At 41.2% G+C, this 24,784-nt stretch overlaps 2 protein-coding genes across 3 annotated transcripts in view; one reads left to right on the forward strand and one right to left on the reverse strand.

Annotated features, from left to right (window-relative positions):
* Nucleotides 1–69: 69 nt before the first annotated feature.
* Nucleotides 70–6,538, forward strand: ints12 (integrator complex subunit 12). Of its 2 annotated transcripts, XM_079499451.1 has the most exons (8): nucleotides 70–207; nucleotides 451–621; nucleotides 928–1,089; nucleotides 1,988–2,172; nucleotides 2,506–2,665; nucleotides 3,456–3,608; nucleotides 3,901–4,195; nucleotides 6,342–6,538. In XM_079499451.1, the coding sequence occupies exons 2-8, from the start codon at nucleotides 466–468 to the stop codon at nucleotides 6,386–6,388; spliced, it is 1,158 nt and encodes a 385-aa protein (XP_079355577.1). In that variant the 5' UTR covers nucleotides 70–207; nucleotides 451–465; the 3' UTR covers nucleotides 6,389–6,538. The 2 variants fall into 2 exon arrangements, with proteins under 2 accessions (XP_079355577.1, XP_079355576.1); XM_079499450.1 differs by lacking the exon at nucleotides 6,342–6,538 and having other exon boundaries at nucleotides 3,901–6,259.
* Nucleotides 6,539–8,463: 1,925 nt separating this feature from the next.
* Nucleotides 8,464–24,784, reverse strand: part of arhgef38 (Rho guanine nucleotide exchange factor (GEF) 38) — a gene marked incomplete at its 5' end in the record, with an annotated part of 21,698 nt that continues 5,377 nt past the window's right edge. The window contains 13 exons of the mRNA XM_079498210.1: nucleotides 8,464–9,924; nucleotides 12,190–12,482; nucleotides 14,077–14,284; nucleotides 15,520–15,657; nucleotides 16,705–17,112; nucleotides 18,553–18,672; nucleotides 18,913–19,017; nucleotides 20,591–20,718; nucleotides 21,544–21,743; nucleotides 21,971–21,988; nucleotides 22,124–22,271; nucleotides 22,373–22,490; nucleotides 23,305–23,489. Coding sequence (XP_079354336.1) covers nucleotides 9,742–9,924; nucleotides 12,190–12,482; nucleotides 14,077–14,284; nucleotides 15,520–15,657; nucleotides 16,705–17,112; nucleotides 18,553–18,672; nucleotides 18,913–19,017; nucleotides 20,591–20,718; nucleotides 21,544–21,743; nucleotides 21,971–21,988; nucleotides 22,124–22,271; nucleotides 22,373–22,490; nucleotides 23,305–23,489 — 2,252 coding nt within the window. The 3' untranslated portion in view covers nucleotides 8,464–9,741. The remainder of the gene's footprint in view (nucleotides 9,925–12,189; nucleotides 12,483–14,076; nucleotides 14,285–15,519; nucleotides 15,658–16,704; nucleotides 17,113–18,552; nucleotides 18,673–18,912; nucleotides 19,018–20,590; nucleotides 20,719–21,543; nucleotides 21,744–21,970; nucleotides 21,989–22,123; nucleotides 22,272–22,372; nucleotides 22,491–23,304; nucleotides 23,490–24,784) is intronic.

Here is a 24,784-nt window from a genome sequence, read left to right on the forward strand (position 1 = left end):
GCCGTCTTGGTCTTGCGGGTTCCGCGGACGTATTTAATGGTTGCACACAGGACACAAGGAGGGGGGAAAACTGGGGGAAAAGCGTCCCTTCATATCCCGGGGATGACAGTTCTTTCTTTTGTAAATACTTACTAGTTAGCGTTCAATATCTGTTTGTCACAACATATCACTGTAAGGACTATACCGCTGCGAGTGTTCTAGTAAAAGGTAAGATAATAATTGAAAAGATTATTAGAGATGTACAGCTATAATAATTCGGTAGCAATCAACGTTTAAGTAGCCACTCTCTATCACAGTGGCAGTGCACTGTCTGGATGCTGTCTGGGCTACTGGCCATCTAAATAATGTAATGTGTGTGGCTCTGGACAGTACTGTATGTCGCTATTATAATATACATTTAAATTGAGGAATTCTTAAATTAACTATGTTCATTACTTGTTACCATTATAGTTTGAAGTTTCCACCATGGCCGCGAGCGTGAGTCTTGATTTGGATCCCATCTTCCTGAAGGGACTCGGTTATCTGCATTCAAAGAACAAAGACTCTGCAGAGAAACTCAAAGCTCTGCTGGATGAGTCCATGGCCAGAGGCAGCGATTCGTCTTATCGGTCCTCACTGAAGGTAAGGTGTTCATCTCGCAAAAAGGTCAGAGATTATTACACTCCACTCCACATACCTCAAGTGTCATTGGGCAATGTCTGGAAAAGAGGAATGCAAGTGGGCTCAATGTTAAATTGTCTATGAAAATGTAGTCCTTAAATATCATGTGTATTTGGCCCCCATTTATAAAATGTAAATATAAAATAATTACAAAAAAGAAATGGTGCCCAGAGTTTTCAGGTGCCCACTCCTTTTGTTACCGAAAGATCAGTCTAAAATGTAAACATAGCAATTGTTGTAACTAGTATTTGTGTTTTGTGTCTTTAGGATATAGAAGTGCCCAAGAGTTCTGTGTCAAAGCTCAGCCTAAGTAAACAGGACTCCAAGTCTTCGTCCAGCTCCTCCTCTTCCTCTGGCAGCAGCAGTAGCAGCAAATCCAGCAACTCAGAGAAAGTAAAGAAGGAGGCAGAGAAAAGACCAGCTGAAAAGGTACCATGTGTATTATCCTCACTTTTTCTCCTTTTTTATTATGTTTTTGTCTTTTTGCCTTTTATTGATTATAGATTATTCTTTTCCCTTTTTACCTCCTTTATGATGAATTCCCGTTCTGCTCTTTGGCTTTATAGAAGTGTATATTTGTACGTCTCTAAATGTTTTGATGAATTGAACAAGGTGGACCCTCTTGTATACAAGTGTAATGCTTTATCGGGCTGTCCACTCACAGTTAACAGTCTTTGTATTGAGTTGTGCTTGAATTGTACTGTAATTCTGCAAACTGTTAATAAATATTTCAATCAATCAAAATAGTCTGACAGGAAATGTGGGTGGAGTGACACGCAGCAATGGTCATTGGGATCAGGGCTCGAATCGAACCCGCAACACGCTGTCCGGCTGGATTACCAGCCTATAGTGCCCAGACAGTTAACCAGTTTGTTCAGTAACGGTGGTCTCTGTCTCTCCGGCTCTTTAGTAAACATAAAATGCATTTTCAGAAACAAGCAGCCAAAAGTGGAACTGGAACACTATATAATTAAAGCTGATAAATACTCTCTCCTGATTGGATGAAGTTGGTGATACGACTGAAAATGTATTTTCTGTTTATTAAAACGCTGGAGAGACAAACACTCTGACAGCTTCACTATTTAAACACATTTTTAACCAAAGGATGTCACTTTCACTGTGTTCTGCTGCTGTAAATAAATTGTATTTATGCTCCCCATGTGCCAATATTTTATGATTATGAATTAATTCCAGGAAATACATTCATCATATATGATTAATTAAATAAGCCTAATTTGTAACTTGCACACAGCGTTGTGCACACACCGAAATTAACTGTTTAATTTGAAAACTGGGACACAAATTATATTTTTTTTTACTACCCAAGGTCAGGGTTGATCTGGCCGAGGTTGACCCTCCAAAGAAGCCTCGTCTGGAGAAACAGGAGAACCGCTCTTCACCAATCACAGTTCAAACAAACAAAGACCTCATCCTGCCAAACATACACGATTATGATGAGACCAATGCTGATGACTTTGCCATGGAAATGGGCCTAGCTTGTGTGGTTTGCAGGTAAGTGTCACTACTTGAATGAATTAACTAAAGATGCCCTTTTATAAGGTACTTGTTGTAAGACATTTGTATTTGTTGAAAGACTTTGTGTAATATTGACTTTTCTCTGTGAACTGAATCTAGTATTGAAAGGATAGGTATTCATCATTCATACTTTCGCATTCCCAGCTGTTATTTTTGTTTAGTTCTAGTTCCATTAGAACAACTAGCTGGGGTCATAGGAATATTGTCTGTGCACAAATGTTCTTACCCTTGTAGTCATTACTAATTGTTTCTTGCAGTGGTGGTGACTTAGGAAAATAAGTTAATTCGACATACTTATTTTTAATTCAGACAGATGACGGTGACTATGGGAAACCAGCTTGTTGAATGCCAGGAGTGCCATAACCTGTACCATCAGGAATGTCACAAAGCTCCGGTATCGGACAAAGATGTCAACGACCCACGGCTGGTTTGGTACTGTGCCCGCTGCACGAGGCAAATGAAACGCATGGTAAGGAAAGCATTATTCCCTTCCTCCCATAAGCTAAATTCCAATACTCAAATTACTGAGTTACATTACAATACTCAAAAAATACTTTAGCATGGCAGTGTTACAGAGAAATTGATGGCTTGCTGAAATAGCCTCGTGTAGTGATACTAATATCACTGCGTGGATATTAATCTCATCCCTATCAATATTAGATTTGTTTCTGCAATGTCCCGCCCCATATTTGCATACTGGGCCCTGGTTGGTTATAGCCTGGTTCCAGACGAATCTGGTTGGCTCGTCAAAACTTCGGCCGTGACAATATTCAATATACTGGATATGCATTGCAAAGGCAGATGACGGCTGGCTACGCGAGGCTACTGCTGAAATATATGACCATCTTGTGGACTTTACATAATGTCAATGTCCGAACGTAAATCACTGCTGTTAACGGTATACTAGGTTTAACTCTGTTAAACAAACAGCAGTCAGAATAACTTCAGACATGTGAAAGTCCACAAGAATGACAAGATGGTCACATATTTCAGCAGATTACCAATTTTTCAGTAACACCGCCAAGTCCGCCTTGCTAGACGGAAGAGGTGAGCAGAAATTTGAGTATTGGAATACAAACATTGTACTCATACATTTATTATGCATTGTGTCATTGGAGAGATTGTTTACGTATGTATCTGATATTGTTTATCTTTTATTTTATTATATTTTACTCAATAGTGTTTCTATGCTCCACCGGTTACTACTTCAATTGATACTGTGTCTTGATTCTGTATCTTGTTTTTGATTTGTGCACCAGGCACAGAAAGCCCAGAAACCTCCTCAGAAGCCAGCCCCAGCAGCTGTATCAGTGGCCCCTGTTGTTAAAGACACACTGGTGAAGAAACCAGAGCTGAAACTCAAGCCAGACACAGCCAGTACCTTCCAGGCTTTTAAAAGAACTGAGGTGAAGGTATGTAGAACAATGAGACAATTCTTCGAATTATGTTTCTTCCTTGGGATCCGTTTGTGTCTTTCATTTTGGATTTGGCCTTGTTTAAACAATACATTGTTACATGATGATGATGCCAACTGACAGTGGCCACATTTCTTTACACCTTGCATTAAAAATTGAATATGATTTTTATTTATTTATTTAAAGCACCAATATTGTATTGGTAATGCATCTTGATAACTTCTTTCTCGTGTCATAAACCTGTCTTGTGTGCACATTAACCTGTTCTGTTCTGTTCTACTCTGTCCAGGCATCCACCACAACATCAACCATCAGTGCCATCAGCAACAGTAGTACCACATCCTCTGGCAGTGGTCTCAGTGGCTGGGCCGCCTTTGGAGCCAAGACCAACCCCTCCATCTCCTCCAGCTCCAAACTGGGCTCCTCGGGTCCTGGTAGTGGCCAGAAACCTGTAGGACTGTCTGGGCTAGCGGGCACTAAGTCAGGTCTAGGCGGCAGTAGTGGTGCCAAGATTCCCGCCGGGGGCGGCAATGGGAACGGATCAAACCAGGGGCCACTGAAGCCCCCTCCGCCGTTGACACTGGGTAAGCAAGCTCTAAACCGCTCATCCAGTGGGGACGGCCAGGGGAAGTTGTCTGCAACGGGACCATCAGGGGCTGGATCCCCCAGCAGCAGCAGCATGGGAGGGAATGGGGGTTCCGGTGGGGGGAGCAACAACGGGGGAGGAAATGGGAACAATGGAAATGGGTCAAAAGGGGGCACAGGTGACAAGGCTCCCACGTCGCAAGAGTCCCAGCTCAACGCCATGAAGCGGCTGCAGATGGTGAAGAAGAAAGCAGCGCAGAAAAAAATGAAGAAATGAGAACAGAAATTAACTAGAAAATATTGTTCCTGAAGAAACCACATGGGCTGGCTTCAAGCCCACCAAAAAATAGTATAATTGTATAATTAAATAATACAAATGCAGTCAAGGTCCCAGCAGTGCACTCTTTGTATGTACTGTATCTCTGAGTACTGTTGTATGTGAGTGTGTAGACTTGGCTCTGGTTGATCAGCTGTTTCCATTAAGTAAAAGTACTCATATTTTCCAAAGATTGTCAAGCTGCAGATCAACAAGCTCACAACGCTTTTTTCGAATAATAAGAGGGAGTATGTCATGTGCTGTGGGAGGTGGGGTGGCGATGGATTATGGGGTGTGTGTGGGTGTGGGAATTTTGGAGTTAGACATGTACAAACGTTTTAGCATCAAAATTATACTTTGAGTACTACCAGGTACTCAAATCTTCAGAAAATAGCTACAAGCTCATAACAAGTCACATTGTAGATTGGCTATTGTGGTTACTGTAGGTAGAAGTAACAAAAATGGAAAGTAAAGTAAAAGTACCACACCACAATACTGTACTGTGCATTGTAAGCAAATGTACTGTTACTTTGCACCACTGACTAAATTCAAAATGTATACATTAAATCAGAGCAGACCCGTGCAAACTTGGTGATGTAAAACACATCCGTAGTGTAAAAATTGCAAACGCAGTGACTTTACGAAAACATGGGTCATTCCTCCAGTGTCCTCTCTCCCCAGTAGCAAACCCCAATGGAAATGCATTGGGTGCTTAAAGTTAAATATCTCAAACTACAAATTGTTTCAAGGTAAAAACAATTCTCAAGTGTGCTTTGTGAACCGAGTTTCTATGTGAAAGTAGTTTTTTAAATATTTAACTTTTAAAAGTTAAATATTAAAAAAACTATGAAACATTTCAAAGTGAAAAGTACATCCATACGTGTCTACAGTAAGCTGGATTTAAGTGAAAGTATGTAGGAGTAGTTAGGCACCAAACATTTGAGGAGAATATGGTATAGAAATAGTGTAGAATATCTTCAGTGTGCTAGCTGCTGCTGCTGCTGCAGCAAGTCCACAATTAATGAGAGGGGGATGAAGAAGAGGAGAGTAGACATAAGTCGCTGGAAGAAATGTGAGGGAACGGAAAATATATGAATATGAATATGCATATAGGCAGTGTATGGTCAGAGCATTGTGTTTTATATTAAGAGAGCAACACCATCCTAACGGCTCATTTATGTTTCAGTGAACAAATGACGCTTGACAAAAAAAGACAACAGATTCTAATAGAATGTGCTTCAAGTCAGACACGTTCATTTTCGGTTTTACATTATGAAAGTACAGATAATGTTTCCAATTATGTGGCATACATTGAAATTTGAAAATTGTTATCTTGCATCTATCAGCAGTAACTACTTTAAGGCCAAATTAAATAATGTGTGATCCTAAAACTGCTGCTTTAATGAGTGGATTCTTCAACATAATACTATTAAAAAAAAGACAGAACCCATAAAAAAAAGTGTGTTATCTCATATTTGCCTACATGTGGAACATTCTATCAGACCCTGTCACATAAGAAATTGTCATTTGAATTAATGTAATTTTTTGTCACTCATCACTTTTTTGCCAAAGCATAATTTATACTTATACCTGAATACTTGAACATTGCTATTAATAATGCTGCTGGAGTCTGTGTGCCTCGTTATGTCCCAAGCCAATCTAATTATGTGTAATCCATTCCTGACTGTAATTCTTTGTATTGACCACCTCCCATTCAAATATTTTATAAAGTACTGGTGATAACTCATGACTGCTTGGAATGGCATCTTTTTTCATTTCCTTTTTTCTTTTTATATATATATATTTTTGGCATTTTCTTCTTTATTCAGTGTACTGTAGAGAGAGAGGAAACAACGGACAGAAAGGAGAGATGTGATACTGATGCCAGAAGTCTGATTGCAACCCAGGTCGCAGGCCCGGCGCCACGAGGGGTCAAAGGGGGTACTTGACCCCTCAACCCGACCTCCTTGACCCCCTTTTTTTTAATAATGTCAATAATAAAATATAAAACTATTTTGTAAAACCATTTGTGCTGGATTGGTTTTCTAGTGATATTTGGCAGTGATATTCACTAGCAGCACTGGTTATAACAACTCGAAACATGCTGCTATAAACAAAAACATGTATTGTACAGGCATGCAAGGAACATCTAACATGCGTCATGGCCATCTCCCATCTGGAAAGAACAGGAAGTTCATGTTAATTCGGATCAACTGAATGTATGTGTCTGACATATGATTGTCTGCCATTGGGGGGGAGGGGTGCTATTGATGCAGTGGATCAGAGCAAGTGGCAAAGTGGGCTGTGGACTATTTTGGACTATTGTGTGAAGAATGTATTCTCTGAGCACAGACTCAGTTCACTTAATGCGGTCTGCAGGTTAATATCAGAATACTGATATGTTATTGATTTCAGCTGTTACAATAACAAACATGCAAACATGACCCACTTTAATTACTTCAGTCTATATTCGTAGCTTAATGACTAGTACTAGCCTTTTTTATGTCCAATATTTGCATTTCAGTTCATAATCATAAAGTTAACATAACATATAAATGTATTTGAAATTAAATAAAAATTACTTTTCCGGATTCCAATTAAAAAAATAGGTGAAAATAATTCAGGATTCCAATTAAAAAAAAAGCAAAAAAAAGGGGGCAGTGCTATCATTCCAATATTGCATATGACCAGCTGAGTCATTGAACTGACACTGCCTGCTTGATTTAGCAACACAATATGATTTCTTTTTAAACTGTTTTTGTTTGTAGCAACATTCGAGTTGTTATAACCAGTGCTGCTAGTGAATATCACTGCCAAATATCACTAGAAAACCAATCCAGCACAAAAGGTAGTTTTATATTTTATTATTGACATTTTTTTAGCCCCCTCAAAAATCTCAATTGACCCCTCAGTCATTTCATCCTGGCGCCGGGCCTGCCAGGTCGTCTCAATTGTCAACGTTCATGTGATCAGTGCACTCAAAGCCTATATAGCCTACTTTGTTGCACATGGCCCATCTACAAGCTCACAAGACTAGTAGTCCAGTAATAATGTAATTTGACCTCTAACTAATTGCAAAAAAAACAAACTCAACTGATTTTGCATCTTCAATATATCCTGAATAACAGAAAAAAAGTTGCCTGGAATTGTCTGAGGGCAAAGTGTTGAAAATGGCCTGTACAGTATGGCCACCATTGACATCCTATTATAAGGCAATATTTTCTAAATTTCCTTATGCTTTAAGTAGCATGTGACATATCAAACTATGGGGTTTTCATGATGCTGAATCCATTCCAAGCATTAGTTTTGCGTAAAAACACTAATTGGGCTAAATTTGGCCATAGCAACTTGCCCAAATGTGCTGACATCATCAGTTTGGCAAGTTGCTATGGCCAAATTTAGCCCAATGAGTGTTTTTATGCAAAACTAATGCTTGGAATGGATTCAGCATCATGAAAACCCCATAGTTTGATATGTCACATGCTACTTAAAGCATAAGGAAATTTTGAAAATATTGCCTTATAATAGGATGTCAATGGTGGCCATACTGTACAGGCCATTTTCAACACTTTCCCCTCAGACAATTCCAGGCAACTTTTTTTCTGTTATTCAGGATATATTGAAGATGCAAAATCAGTTGAGTTTGTTTTTTTTGCAATTAGTTAGAGGTTGATCCTGTATTTTCCATAGATTTCCTGTACTATAGCTATTTTTGGTGCAGGACACCAGTACAAATCCATATTAACACATTAAGACCTGAGGCCGATTCTATGTATTCTAAATCCTAGTAGTTTTCTGAAAAACGTATGTTGCTATATTAGTGGTGCTTGAAGTTGTCCATGTCATGGACTCCCAAATTACAGTATGTACACGTAGAAAAAAACTGTTCAATAAAACCATGCAGCTGTATTCCGTATAAAGAACAAATAGTTGATGAGAGGTGGGACCTGGTCATAATTTAGTACGTGTTTATTCATCACATATAATGGACAAAATAATCCTACACACATATACTGTACATATATATTTCTTTCATAATTTTAAACATAAAACATTTATCTGTGAATAAATCATTTGAGAAGGATAACACCCTCCTAACAGTTTAAACTCAGCAACACTGTTGGTGACAATACAATAAAGTGCTCAGCACCATTGACCATAATGTCTACATTATTAGGGTTATGATCATGTAAGTCAAAGCAGACACAATATTAGTCGTCCTACACTTAGTTTTGGTTAATTAGCTGATGCGATATCCAGGGCAGATTACATCCTGTAGAATAAGCAATAGCATTGCATATAAGCAACCACATAAACATATAGGCAACCGCAATAGTAAAGTGAAACTTTTTAATTCTTAATGATTAGGCGTATTGTCTCTCTTAATATATAAAAGAAGTGCCAGGACAGAAAGTTGCTTATAGAAATAAATAGAATAAAGATGAAGGCATATTGTAGAAAATCACTGATCAATATTTCAAGTGGGGAGCGTGATGTGATTTCCTGAGATGATTTAGCAGCATGCTGGGAACTACGGTATTTGAGTGCTCCATATGGTCACAGGTTTGATCTGTATAACCAGTGCTTTCCATAAACAGCCACTATGTTCTGTCAAACAACTTACCTTTTCAGTCTTTGACTAAATGTTCAGAATGGCAAAGACATAAAAAAGAAGGTAAATAATTACTAGTGCAAGATTAACTTCAATGCAGGATGCAACCAGTGTGAAATGTTTCAACCTTCTTACAATCCTGCTTCCAACAATATATTAACGACTGATAATGACACTTCAAGTAAGTAGGTGTTGTTTTTCCTTGAAAAAGGCTGACAGTTGCTGTAATTACAAATAACGGAAGGAAGTACTTGGAAGAAATACATTCATAATTCCTTCATAATGCACTTAGTGAGTGAATGTAACAGCACACTACAAAAAAGGGCAGTTCAGTTGTCGACACAGTACTTTTACATAGGTTAGTGTACAGGTTGGTATAGCTGCAATAAGGACATTATAAAGTGTGCCACAGTGAACACGCAACTTCATCAAGTAATCAGGTACATTCCAGTCTCTTTTAGAAATGATAAAGGGAAACTATCGTTAAAATGTGCTTGAAAAGGGATCTCTTAACCCCCAACAACTGCAACAGTCAAGCTGCATAGTGGCCAACAGTGTTCACTGTTCAGTCAACATTGTCTGGATATGTTTCTGGGCACAGTTATTCCACTCGCTTGTCATGCGTAGGACATCTTGCCAAGGTAGTTGGCAGGGACGTAACCTTTCTGGCCCTTAGCCTCAGCCAGCCACCACTCTTTGTTTCCTCCCAGGTCACAGAACTGCAGGATACGGACATGTTGGCTCTCCTGTAGTGTCAACTCCTGCTCACAGCGAGCTTGAAATGCATACACGGCATAAAACTAAAGAGGAAGAAATGGAGACGGAATACACACTGATTAGGTGTTCCTTTTTAAAGCAAAAACATATATTTTAGTTTATCAAAATCAGAATCGGTGTATTGGCCAAGTATGTTCACAGACACTCTAACCACCAGCTCAATGGCCTTGTGGTTAGAGTGTTCATCCTAGTATAGCTGAGACTGGGAGGTTGGGGTTCAATTCCCGGTCGAGTCATAAAATAGTAGCAAATACTATGAAATGCCTCTCTGCTTGGCACTCAGCTTCAATGGTTGGATTATTTGGGAGTAAGTCCCTGTCCAGAAAGTGTATTTCAATCAAGCCACTTCATGCTACAGAAACAGGAGATAGTTTTTCTAACCTATGGAACATATAACCTTGTGTTCATTCACATAATAAATGTTATAGTAGGGTTAGTTAGGGTAGGTATGTTATAATGTGAAGTTATAAAAGTTTGGGCCCCCAAAAAATATACTGGCCCCGGGGCCCTCGTGGGATTAATCCGTCCCCGCTCTATACAAAGGGGAAAAAAATACTATATACTATATCAGAGATTGGGTCTACGGATATGCTTTGAATTGGTTCATAGATTCTAAATGGCATCAGAACATGCCACTGTGGAAAACGTCAATGAAAACCACAAGATGCATAATATGCACAGCAGAGGATCTAATCATCCACACTATCTATTATTTGAACCAGTAAAGTAGCGTGATAGTAATGCATTCTCAATTGTATCCACAAGATGGCACTGTTTATCAGTTTTCCACAGGGAGCTCAACAGTCAGGCCAAGTATCAATTCCCAGTTTCATAGGGCAACAAGTTACTGAACCTCATCGACATTACACAAATAACAACGTGACATTATAGCAAACGTCAAGCAGGGGGCCTTACTCCCTAGCTCTGCTCATACAGCCAACAGATACAAACACAAGCCCACCCTCGTGCTGAGGAGTCCAGCCTGAGTGACAGTCCTGCCATCGTATAAATGTTATTCACTCCATATAATCTCTATGCAAGGTGGGGGGAGATACTATAAACCTATCAGCGGTGCCACCCCAGCATTCCGATGCGAGCTAACGGAGCTTCTAATCATCCGCTTCATAAACCAGCACACTTCAGTTTTTATGGCTCCTGTGCAATAACAGTCCTCATACTTTATAGCTAGACACCCCCCAACCCAGCTCTGCCCTTCAATGAGGAGCCATTTATTGGCATCTGAAAAGCCTGTGAAAAGTTACATTGCTTAGTCGACGCTTTATTGTGATTACTGGATTTGTGCATGCGTGCGTGTGTCTGTGGGTTTGTGGTCACTCCGTCACTGCATGTAATTGAAATCAGCAATGTCCCTTATATTTCCCAGCCTTGACCTAGCTTGAGTAAAAAGTGTGTGTGTGTGTGTGTGTGTGTGTGTGTGTGTGTGTGTGTGTGTGTGTGTGTGTGTGTGTGTTTGCGTTTGTAGTGTATGTGCGTGTGTTTGCGTTTGTAGTGTGTATGTGCGCGTGTGTGTGTGTGTGTGTGTGTGTGTGTGTGTGTGTGTGTGTGTGTGTGTGTGTGTGTGTTTGCGTTTGTAGTGCGTGTGTGTGTGTGTGTGTGTGTGTGCGCGCGCTCGTGCGTGTGCGTGTGTATGTGTGTGTGTGCACTGATGTGCAGCCTTTCTGCACCTGCGTATTTGGCAGATATTGGAGAGGTTGCTGAGTGACAACATTAGTCTTCTATTTGACCTTGACTCTCTTCTCAAACTGTAAACCAAACTCCAGATGTACAACATTGTGTTTGACCCCTCCACGATATGTCTTCTTATCTGAGGGGCATTTTCCACTGCATTGTCTTTACATTAGGTGGATATAGCTCAACAGTTTTTAATACTAAAATACTATATACTTAAGATGATTCCTGTGGATCCTGCCTAACCCTTTTTTGTATAAATGTATATTTTAGTTTACACATTCTGACAATGCTGCCATCAGCGACCAACTGCATTTTAGAAAGACTTGCAAGCTAAAGTAATACCAGGATTTGAGCTGATATCAGCAATATTTGCAGGTGCACATCAGTTTGTATAGTCTACACACGCACGCACGCATGCACGTACACACACACACACACACACACACACACACACACACACACACACACACACACACACACACACACACACACACACACACACACACACACACACACACACACACACACACACACACACACACACACACACACACACACACACACACACACACACACACACACACACACACACACACCTGCTGATCGTCTGAGTCCAGAATGTCCTCCAGTGTGTCTGGTGGGCTCTCCAGTTCCCCCTGCAGTCCATAAAGGGTTGAGCAGCTGTCAGTGGTGTGCAGATTGAAACTACGCAAGCTGCTGCTGCCGCTGCCCGACACGAACAGGCTAAGGTTGTCAAAGTCCTCGTCCAACATGACAGTCTGCTGCTGCTCCTGCTGTTGGAGTTCAGAGGCAGCCTGCCCGACTCGACTCAAGTCCCTCAGCGGGTTGTACTGTTTTAGGAACGTGGAGTACACATAGCCCTGTTGACCTACAAAAACAATGAGGTTAGAAGATCTGAAGATTCTTGTCTGGATTTTCAGGGCATCCTGGTTAAATCTGCAGGGTAAACTGAGTGATAAATGCTATGTAATTTTAATACGCCTGGAAAAATATTTCCGTATAATTTCCAGGCCTTTAACGATACGTTAAAGGCCTGGAATGTTCAAGTATATTCTGTAACATTTATTGAATATGGCTAAAACTAAACATGTCTCAAAACAATATTTATTTATTTTAGAAAAGATCGTTAACGTTTTTATGTAGGCCTACAGTGGCTGAGGTTGTCAATGGAAAGTGAACATTGTATCAGACTTGGCCATTGTCTGCTAATGATAAATGTGGATTCTATCAGCAGCAATCATAATGAAAGTTCAAAGACACGAGCATCTGATTACACAGTCTTAAATCGAGTTGCAGTGAGAGTTAAAAAGTGCAAAAATATGAGTGACAACCTCGTTCATAATGTTGATACTGGCTGAATGATAAATAACTTCTTCTCAGGAATGCTTGTAATTCCAGTATATTAGTGTGACCGTGCTTCTACACCTATATACACCTGCGCATGCGCATGCACACCCCACACACACACACACACACACACACACACACATACACACACACACACACACACACACACACACACACACACACGGAAACATAAAGTTGTTATTGCTGCATCTTTCCCGTCCTTATTTCTGACTGCCCCAGGGGAGCTACTTTGTACTCTAACTAATATTGCGCGCAGCGGTTTGTTCCAAATAAGGCATCACGATCTCCAGCGCTGCTGCGAGACACACAGGGACCTAGAGAGCAACATGGAAACTAGCAATGGAGTCAGTGCCTGTTGTGATGGAGCCGTCGTCTCCAGGGACACAAGACAGAGAGGCACAGCGGGGAGAACTACCGTGACACCACAAGAGCCTCTGGGAATTTCTCTCTCTCTCTCTCTCTCTCTCTCTCTCTCTTTTTTTTCTCCCTCTCGCTGGCTGACATGTCATGAAGCGAAGTTTGTGTGTCTACTCTACACACAGCCTCAGTCAGTGAAGACATGCAGGTCTATTCACGTAGTAGAATTTTCTAAAGGTAACCTCTGCCTTACCTTACCTGCTGATGATGTACAAGTGCAACTATGGTTTCTTCAATCTGTACGATTTCCTGATATTGTTAACACTGTATAATTAAATGTGCTTGCATATCTACAGTATAGTTACCATTTCCCATGACCCAAACTCTTATCTCCTATAGTAAACCTAGCCCAAACATTTAGACTCTGGCTATAGTAAACCCATAACTCTCTCTGTCAATAATTCTAGCCCTAAATGGTGGTCTTCTAGTGTGATGGCATAATCCATGCACGGCAAGACCATAATCATAGTGAATTGTTATGCACATTATTTATGAGGAGCTATGTCCTGATGCACGCACGCACGCACGCACGCGAGCGCACACACACACACACACACACACACACACACACACACACACACACACACACACACACACACACACACACACACACACACACATACACACACACACACACACACACACACACACACACACACACACACACACACACACACACTGACCTCCAGTGTGGACCAGCCAACGACTGCTGCTTCCCAGGGGGTCTGTGTCTTCCAGCAGGGCCACGAGTTCTCCCTCCAGCACGCTGAGGTCTTGCTCCTGGCAACCGTTACATTTTCTCTTCAGCAGGTAGAGGCGACTGGGAGGATACTCTGCCAGCAGCCAGTCTCTCTGCTCCTCCGTCTGATGCTGTACCTCTGGTAACTGTGGGGTTGGCGATAAGGAGGATGAGGTTAGTACAGCATGGAGTGAATATGGTTGTAGTGGAGCATGCTGTGAGATGTCTATAGGCTTTTACAGCATGTTACCGGCACAGAGAAGCCAATAGGTATAGATATACAGAGCATTTGTGTTGTGTTGTTTTGTTTTGTTTTGTTCAAATGCTGGATATTTGGATATTTCATAAAGAGAGAATGAGAATTATGACCAAAACGATGTCATAAAATATCCAGGTCCAGGCATTCAAGGTATGTTTGAAAAATAGGAAAGGCCTTTAATTCAACGTGCTGAAGACATGGAAAAAATCACCAACATCTGTTGGCTTGTGCCTACTTCAAAGTGCTGCAGATATTTCATGTCAGTATTCAAAATAAGATGGTGTTGGTTGGTGCGTGTGGCCCTTGTGAATATGCATGCTTGGTTATCATATCAACATGAGAGATCATTCAAAGATAGGGAGAGGAGAAGCAGCGGTGAAAGGTAACAAAGCCCTTGGGTTTTGAAGGCATGGGGGGTGGCAGAAAGTCAGATCTGTTCACGCATGGCGTGTGTACTCAAACACACAAATGTGTAAACACACACGCATGCAGATATCAGTCTCAGGGGAACTGATACCTGGTGCGGCCTACTTAATCACGACCCAGAGCTCTTCACAGTGATTGTGGCATGCCTGCGATAAGACCTCCAACATTGTGCTAGAACTGAATTATAATTGGTTTGATTAAATATGAGAAGAGCTATAGACTGGCTTGGAGTCAGACCGCAGGGTTATGTTCTCGCCTGTCGGACGATAGATTTGTACTGATCAAAGCTACAATCCAGGAGAGTATGTTAATACAGTTAGAAGCTTTCTTGTAGACATGATTCTGGTTTTAATTTAAATGTCTAATATTTGTTTTTATCAAATACGCCATGTGTGTTTTACAGTTTGTAGGTCGGCTATATTTTTTAAATCATGAAAATGTGTGCAAAAACTGAAAATCTTTGAGTATACAGTATATTCTTTCACAGTGAACGCTTTTAACTCAAATATTTGACTGGAACAAAATATTTTGAGATGAGGGTTGGTGGCTCCTTGACATGAAAAAGAGAAACACTCACATATAATAGAAACATTTTTCAGAAAACTGTTTCTTTTTAGAATCCGCTTCAGGTCTTAATGGGTTAATCCATGTATTGTGGTTTGTGGATCATTCACTCAGACCATCAACCAAGCGTACCGTTAATTTCTTGTCTCGTTGTCTCTCGAAGCTAACTTTGCGCTCCATGAGTTTCTGTGCATTTTCCTTGACAAAAGCCATGTTGTTCAGCTCCTCCATGATGCTGCTCTGGACCTCACTAATGTTTGACAATGGAGCCTAGGCAAGCAAACATCAAACAAAATATTTCAGTCAAAAATAACAAGTGAAGGCATTGTACAGTACATATAATTCAACTTCAAGAAAGGTTAACTATCTTGTCATTCTAACGATACACAAGTGCACATATAGATCTGCATATATGGAGCCGGCCAGCAACTCTACATCTGACCTCAAACCTCAAACCCTTAGATCTCCATATATGACCTGTTCTGACATTCCATATGTTGATCCCACCCCACCCGTCCTTCCTCTACGATGTCTCCCTTTTGACTGATACCTGTCCATTCAAACTCTAGACGGGCCCGCCCCAAAGTTATTAGTGCAGCCGTGCCCGGAAGCTGGTGAAAACTAGAGTTCTCTACAGGCCCGGAAATTAAGGCCCGGCCCTACCTGAGCCCTCATCAAACCCTGTACACTCAAGACACTGCCCCCGCTGCCACCCTTAGATCTCCATATATGGAGCTGACCTGTTCTGACATTCCATATGTTGATCTGACCTCATCAAACCCTGTACACTCAAAACACGCTCCATATATGGCCAGTACAGAATTCATTCCATATGTTGATCTGACCACCCATGCCAAAGCGCCAGCGCTCGCCCAGCAGTCTGCCGTCACCCAGGCGGATGCGTGCACGCTGCATCTTAATGGTATAAAACCCTTGACTTTTACAACAAAGATGACAAAGAATTAACAGACAACGATGCAAACTGTATGCCCAGGCAAATAAATTAATGCGGAAATTCCACAAGCACATAAAGAAGTCAAGGTCTCACTTTTTAAAGCTTTCTGTACTCTGTTGTATACTGCTCACCTGTGGAGTAACTACAAGGCTAGTAGCCTGCAAAAAATAAAAGTTGCATATAATGATGCATTACGGTTGCAATGTGATATGGACCCTGAATTTAATTGAATATGTCGTTCTGCATGTGTAGGCGTTGTGTCCCTGTCCAGTAACGGTCCTTCTATAATTTACAGACAAGAATGAGGATTTTCTAATTACTTCTAATTCCAATTACTTCTTCTAACATACATGAGTCCTTACCGGTAGCTGCTGTATGGAAGGAGCGCGGTGCAACATTGAATCTGTCAGGCCTCTGAGGAGACCCACCAGACATAGCACACAGTTGGTCAGGATTGTGTAGGCAGCCATGTTGAACCTCTGCAACTCCTCCACCAGCTGGGCATTAATAGCCTCATAATCCCTCCTGGCTAGACCATGTTGCTGTTCTGACACCGGCGAGGGAGACGAGGACGAAGAGGAAGTGGTGGTAGAGGAAGCAGGGGGTGAGGAGACAGAGGAGGAAGAGGGGGTGAAGGAGTGTGATCGCTCCAGTCTGCTGCAGTGGTCAAGCAGCTTGTCGTAGCGTTTCTGGATAAGCTTCTGTGGGGCACTGAACATGCCCTGTAGGGAGGTGAGCGGGGCGAGTACAAAGCGCTCCACCCTCTCTTTCTGAGGCCAAGCCATAGAGGAGTCATGGAGAGTAGAATAAATGTATATGTCACAAGCACTGATAATAGTTAAGATTGATCAACATTGATAAAGTTTCATTAAGTTCATGAACCTAATTACAGGACCGGTCTCTTCTTCTGACAGACCAGTAGGTGAGGTAGAAGAATTGATCTCTGTACTAATACATGATGGAACACCTTGCCCAAAATTCACCTGTCTGAATAAGTTATTGAACTCCCTTTGATACTACAGGGCTCCCTTTGATACTACAGGGCTCTGTGTCTTTCTTACTTGTTCCCCTGAGTAATTCCTTAAAACTGAGCTCCCTGCCATCCTTCGGTCAGTTTGATTGATTGATTGATTGAAGAATTTATTAACAGTTTGCAGAATTACAGTACATTTCAAGCACAAACTCAATACAAAGGCTGTTAACTGTGAGTGGACGACCCAATTAAGCATTACACTTGTTTCCAACAGGGTCCACCATGTTCAAATCATCAAAACATTTAGGGACGTACAAATAGACACTTCTATAGACAGAACAGGAATTCATCAAAAAAGAATTCATCAAAAAGGAGGTAAAAAGGGAAAAGAAATATATACAGTGAGGGGAAAAAAGGGGGGGGCGGGGGGGGGATTCAGATTTTACGGGGGCCAGTTTCGAATTGCAGCCATCCGTAGGTGCCCTTTGAGAGCGGTTTTGAAGGAGTCAAGGGATTCGCATGTCTTAATGACAGTTGGTAGGGCGTTCCACATTTTGGTGGCATAGGAGCGAAAAGAATTTAGTCCCTTGTTTGTGCCGAATCTGGGTTGTACATGGTTCGTTGCACTCCCTCTGGTGTTGTGGGTGTGGACTTCGTTAACATTAAGGAAGTATCTAGACAGGTACATGGGTATCTTGGTGGTGTATCGAATCTTGTGGACCAGACCCATTGCAAGTTGCTGTACTCTGTCGTCGACCCTAAGCCATTCCAGCCTGTCGAAGTGGGCAGGGGTGAGGTGGGTTCGGGGGGCTAGATCAAGTAGGAGCCTGACCAGTTTGTTTTGGGAAGTCTGGAGCCTGGTTTTAAGGGCCTTTGAGGTGCTGTGGTACCAGGAGGTGCATGCATAGTCAAAGAAACCCTGTTCAAAGGAATGCTCCAGAATATTTTTCACCGTGATTGCTCCTGCTTCAATTGATTTATTTTACTGATAGTTGTTCTGTATAAAGTTCCTTTGTAATTTACCCTGATTTATTTACCGATAGTTTACCGATGATTATGGCAAAAACTTTAATACCAAACATTTTACTGGATCCTACAATCAAGATTATTTGTCATTATTAGTATAAATTTATTTTGGTCCTAATTATTTTATTACACTTCATGCATCCTATATTAAAGTCTTGACAGTGGGCGTTGTAGATGAAATGAAATCACCAAACCAGCTATGGGTACTTACAAAGTGCTTATATGGATCATTGCTGTTCTTGTGCAATAAGCCATTGGTGTAATTTTTTGGGGGATCCTTAATGATGTTCTCCAGGTCTTGAACATCCTGGATGGCTACAGACACCATCTCCTGCACAAAGGATGAGACAAGAACCAAAAAACAACATTAATGAAAACATTCATGTAAGGTTGATCTCATGTGTTGAGTCTGTGGTTGGAAATGGAGGGTTTCCAGTAGAGGAGACATGGTCAGGGTCTTTTACACTCTTTCTGGGAATCCCAGGGGGAGAGAAGACCACATGATACATTTATCAAATGTCTGTACTCCACAGTGACTGACCTGTCTGTACTCCACATAACAGTGACTGACCTGGGTGTGTTGTAGGTAACAGTTGATGTTCTTGAACAGCAGTCTCACAGCTTTCTCCAGACCCCGGAAGAATTTCTCCTCCTTATCAAACGCTTCGTCCCTCACCTAACAGAAACAAGGGTTTAGCTTATTGCTCCATTCACTTCACTGTATGTTAAGAAATACTGACCTACACAGTACAGAAACTACAGTATACAAAACTCAGCCGCCCGCCTGCACACCAGAATCCGATCCAGGGACCACATCACACCAGTCATCTGTGACCTTGGCTCCCAGTCAAGCACAGAATAGACTTTGCTAGTCGCAATTTACTATGAAAACCTGCATCTCGCATCCGTCACGCCTCGTGACACGCTCCATACAGTATATGGACAATACAGAATTCATTCCATATGTTGATCTGACCTCATCAAACCCTTAGATCTCCATATATGGAGCTGACCTGTTCTGACATTCCATATGCTGCTCTGACCTCATCAAACCCTGTACACTCAAGACACGCTCCATATATGTCGCGTGTCATGGAGAAGACTGGATCATCACCTAGATCTGCATATATGGAGCCGGCCAGCAACTCTACATTAAACCTTACGGACACGTCGGACACCACATTAATAGTTTAACTCCTGCTACTTAACTGTGCCGTATTAAGAAGCTCTGTTGTTTCAGCGCGACCTCGGCCACTTCTTGCCCTCAGGGCATCATACTGATTATTATTACCGGTATTGTTATTATTGTTATTATTTTATTATTAGCTCAGAGTTAGAGCAATGGTCACCGAGTTACAGTATTATATGGCTATTTGAAGTCTTAAACACTGCTGTGGTGTCCCATATGTGTGCAATTATTGTTTTTTTTTTCTTTTTTCAGTATTTTCATGGCAGATCTCATCTCAGCGTTTGTGGCAAGTTTGGTGAGGATTGGAGCAATGATGTGCCTGTGGCCACCAGGGGCCCCTGGTGTGACTATTCTAATGTTCGCCCCCTAAACAGTCTTTGTGCCAAGTTTGGTGCGGATTGGATCAACGTTGTGCCTGTGGGCCCCAGAGGCCCCTGACGAGGTCCCTGGGGGAAACCCTTGACCCCTGGTGGGACTGTTGTCATGGCAGGACTCTGAACAGTATTTGTGGCAAGTTTAGTGCGGATTGGATCAATGGTGGGCCTGTGGCCCCCGGGGGGTTCTAACGTGGCCCATGGGCCACGTTAGAACTAACATGTGGCTCGTTGGCATGACTATTCTGATGGCAGACCCCTTAACAGTGTTTGTGGCAAGTTTGGTGCGGATCAGAGCAACGCTGCCGATGTTACGTTTGTGACCACAGTCTACGGTCCACCCACCCTCTAGGCAATTATAATATAGGATTACATTTGGATTTCAGGTATCTGCTGAACTGCCACCACAACTATCCAATAGGGGCGGCTTGTGGTTCAGGAGGTATAGTGGCCATCTGTTTCCTCTCTTTGTAGCAGGTCATTGAACGCCTAACTGCTCCCATTGAGCAGGTTGACTTGCATGGTGTGGGAATGGGTGAATGCAACAGGCTTTGGATCAGACGATTTACCAAATAGGTATTTAGATAAAGCCAATATTTCACAAATACAAAAAAGATCCTCGTTATTTCCAACATATCTCTGTAACTACAGTAAATGTGGGTTGTACTGGAACCAGTGTATTTTACCTGTGAGCCAGTGAGAATCTTGAGGAATCCTGTGAACCTGTCACCCTTCTTTCGGATGGAGTGGATGTTGAACTTGTTCAGTTTGCCCCTTAATGTGCCCTCGTCGTCTGACCTCTTGTACTTCATGACTGGGAAATGGAACCAAGATTGGAAGAAAGAAAATAACATTTTGGTGTGAAATGAATAGGATAAGACTAGACCGATGAGGCCCGCTCGAGAATGCTGCAAGTTAGGAATGCATGTCCCACCCAGTTATACGATCCCCGTTGTACCCATTGTCAGAGTATCCATTGTATGCCTGCCTTGTTGTCAATAACGACGTAAAAATATGTAACACATAATAGCTAACACGAATAGCTATTCATAAGGCTATATAATGTTTGCAAGCTAGTTAGTTACAATAGTTACATAATGTAAACAGACAGGCTGCACAGCCGTGATGATAAGTGTTAGGGATGTCCCGATCACATTTTTTTTCTCCTGATCCGATTCCGATAATTAGATTTTTACCGATCTGATATTTTTATTTTTATGGAACACTTGTGCCATATCAGAAAAGTAGAATATCCAAAATCACAGACGATATCCAGTCTAATATGATAATAATATTGATACTAGTGATGTTCTGATCACGTTTTGTAGCTCCCTTTGTACAACCCTAATAAGTGTGTATGATTGGGAGAGCTGTCAAAGCATATAGTGATGGCAGAGTGGTTTGCAACTTTGCACATGGGTAAGCCTATAGATGTTCCTTTGGAATAAGTAGAATAAGTAACATAGGCTGCTACACGTACTGTACAGTCGTGGAATTCTGGATCAATCAGTGAATTGATGAGACAATAGGGGTCAAGACAATATTCTATGGTTATGCTTTAATGTGCATGATATCATGGACAGAACTACAGTGCCCAACAATCTACTATCAACCTGTGTGTGTTTGATGCAGTTCTCACCTATATCTTTCCGTCTTTTGAGCTCATTAATGTTGACATTGATGATCTTGGCAGCGGTGTAGGCCTCCTGTAGAGGCCGGTTGTCAGGGTGCTCTTCAGGTGTGGCCTGCCACAGTTCCCCTAACAGCAGCGGGTACTTCATCACCCTCTGGACTGGCTTGATGAGAAGAGACCCCATGTCCAGCAGGTTAGACTTCCCTCTGGACAGTAAGTACGGTTACAAAATGACCATACAACTTCATACCGGAAACAGAAGTGAATTGTTATAAATAAACAATTAGCTTAAATTGCGATATGTTATGGAATATAAATTATTATACAAAACATGATAAGCAAAATTAAAGTAGAACAAAACAATAAAAGAGGTATGCTTGTGATCTTAAAATCAAAGGCTCAAAACTCAAAGGTGATGATATCATATACTTACTCTTGGTCATATATTTTCCTATAAGACAACACAAATGACATAAATGAAAGAGTTAACGAGACACTAGATACAGCACACTGGGATCTTTAAGCAGGGGATAAATTACAAGTTCACTATAGTATGAAAAAGTATGAAAGAGATAACTGCACTTACTTAAGTGCTAAAACACAGGTGATGAAATGTTCTTTTATCCCTTCCTCTTTCTCATAGGATTTGAGTGACTGGTTGGCGTCATCATGATGATAGCAATAAATCTTATACACATCCTCCAGAGCAGCCTTGGCGTGAATGAAAATGTCTCCTTAAAAATAAAAATAAATTAAATGTAAAATTTGTTACTTTACTTGCACAACTATACAACTATTGTTTCGCCACTTGATATAGTGAATGAATGGGAGTTACCTATGAGTACTGCTTCTGGGTCAGGTTCTGCAGTGGCCTGCTGCAGTCTGTGGAGCAGAGCTGCAGAGACCTCACATACTGTCTCCATGTTGGTGAAGAGACGGTCAACATCCACCATTGGCTCTCCATTGGCTCCCTGTTAAGTTCAGAATAGATTTTAAGGTGCTTTTATTTGTTTTTAAATCACTTCACGGTCTCTCTCCCTCCTACCTCTCTGACCTAATTGTGCCCTACGCCCCATCTAGAGCATTATGGTCTGCGGACAAGCTGCTGCTGGTCGAGTTCACGACTAGCAAGAGGAGCAGGGGTGATCGTGCTTTTGCGGCTGCGGGCCCCAAACTCTGGAACATGTTGCCCCACCACATTAGATCTGCCGAGTCAATTGGGGCTTTTAAATCCCTCCTCAAAACTCATCTGTTCTCCCTCGCCTTTAATTGCACCTGATTTACCTGTATATTGTTTTCCAGCTCTGTGCTATTGTATGCTCTGTTTTATATTTTATTGTCTCTTTTCATTGTTTTATATTGCTATGCTCTACTGTCTTGTTTTCACTCTGTTCAGCACTTTGGTCAGCTTTGGCTGTTGTAAAGGTGCTATACAAATAAAGTTTGATTTGATTTGATTTGATTTGATTTGATTTGATTTGATTTAATTTGATTTGATTTGATTTGATCCACCACCTTACAGGAGGAAATGCCATTGTAAAATACATCTAACTCAAATGCTCAAAAACTGTTATTAACAAAGGCTAACAGTGATTACTGGTTTTATGGTCAAAGGATGTGACTAGGATTTAAAAATCATGACTAATACTAAACCACCAATGCAGACGCTATTAAACACTGAAAATTATATCCAACTTTAAATAACACAAAGAGAGATAGCAGTTTTCACAGTTTTGCTCTCAATTTCCAACACAAGACCAATTGTACCTTTTTTTCTCTAAGGGGTTTGACCACCTCTCTGATGCACAGCTCCATGTCTGTGAGGAAATCCCTCTCTGTTTGCACAAGCTCCTCAATGACCTTTGACCTGCGGGTCATCTTCCTCCGACGAACTTCCTCGGGCTCCAGAGCCGGTGAAGAGGGGGAAGACAAACCGTGGGGTGTCATTTTCTCTGAGGGGAGGAGGAGAGATGAATTGTTTTGCTGATTTGTTTTATGGCAACCTACCCCAGTGGATAAGGTGTGCACATCAAGAACAAGAACGATCATAACTATAAATATTTACTATAAATAACTTTGTCACTTTAATGTCAATGAAAGGGGGAACAAATATTGTTGGCATCACATTCAGAGCAGTTTGATGATTCAATGTAACTATTTGAGACATTGATATGTCAAAATTCATTGAATTTACAAGCAGTCACATTCCCCATCAAGTTCAGCACATCACTCGTGTGTTGTTTACAATACATTTCACAGAGAAGATTGTGTGCACATCTCAATGCCTATATTCAGTAGGGGTGTGCTGAAATATCGATATGGCGATATATATCGATACGTCCTCCCGCGATAAATAATCGATATTGATTATTAAAATATCGATATCGATAAAAAAAATGAAATGAAATTAATTGAAATGTTGTTCATAATGAAGTGATGAACAACATGTTTAGAAAAGGAGGAAATGACAGCTAAAATAAAGCAAATCCCACTCGGATTCCACAGCAACCAGAAGTACTGAATTACTGGATGGTGATTTGTCCAAAGTCTCCAAACAGCTTTGTGGGAATACAAAATGCTGCATTTTTTCAGTTCCAAGTATTTTGTAGTTGCAGATATCGTGATATATCGTTGATGAAATTTCATACAATATATCGATATATCGCAAATATCGCAATATATCGAATATCGTGATATTATCGTTATCGAGGGCCTAATATCGCGATATATATCGTATCGTGAGGAACCCATATCGTCCCACCCCTAATATTCAGGCCAGGTGCTGGATGTCAGGCATCAAGGCAAACATCAAAGAGGAGGAAGAACATCCGCACACCAGTTTGTAGAGCTCTGAGACTTACTTTATTTTAAGACAACAATTTTGCAACGTTTCGACCGACTAGGTCTTCATCAGGCAAATATCATATCATATTTGCCTGATCGTTCGGTCGAAACGTTGCAAAATTGTTCTTAAAATAAAGTAAGTCTCGGAGCTCTACAAACTGGTGTGCGGATGTTCTTCCTCCTCTTTGATGTTTACAATACAGTGTGGGTCCTTCAAATTTTGGTGTGGACAACCCTTACCAAGAAATCTATGAGTTTAGGGTAACTCATATTGACAATCCATGAATTGAAGAACATGTGGCTTTTCTACAATCTTCCATTTAACTTGCACAGGCTTTGGCATGAGGTAAGTACACATAGAGATTGGCAGACATCATGGCCTGAGGCACCCCTCTCACAGAAA

The sequence above is a fragment of the Electrona antarctica genome, assembly GCF_951216825.1.
Source record: "Electrona antarctica genome assembly, chromosome: 4".
Taxonomy (NCBI): domain Eukaryota; kingdom Metazoa; phylum Chordata; class Actinopteri; order Myctophiformes; family Myctophidae; genus Electrona; species Electrona antarctica.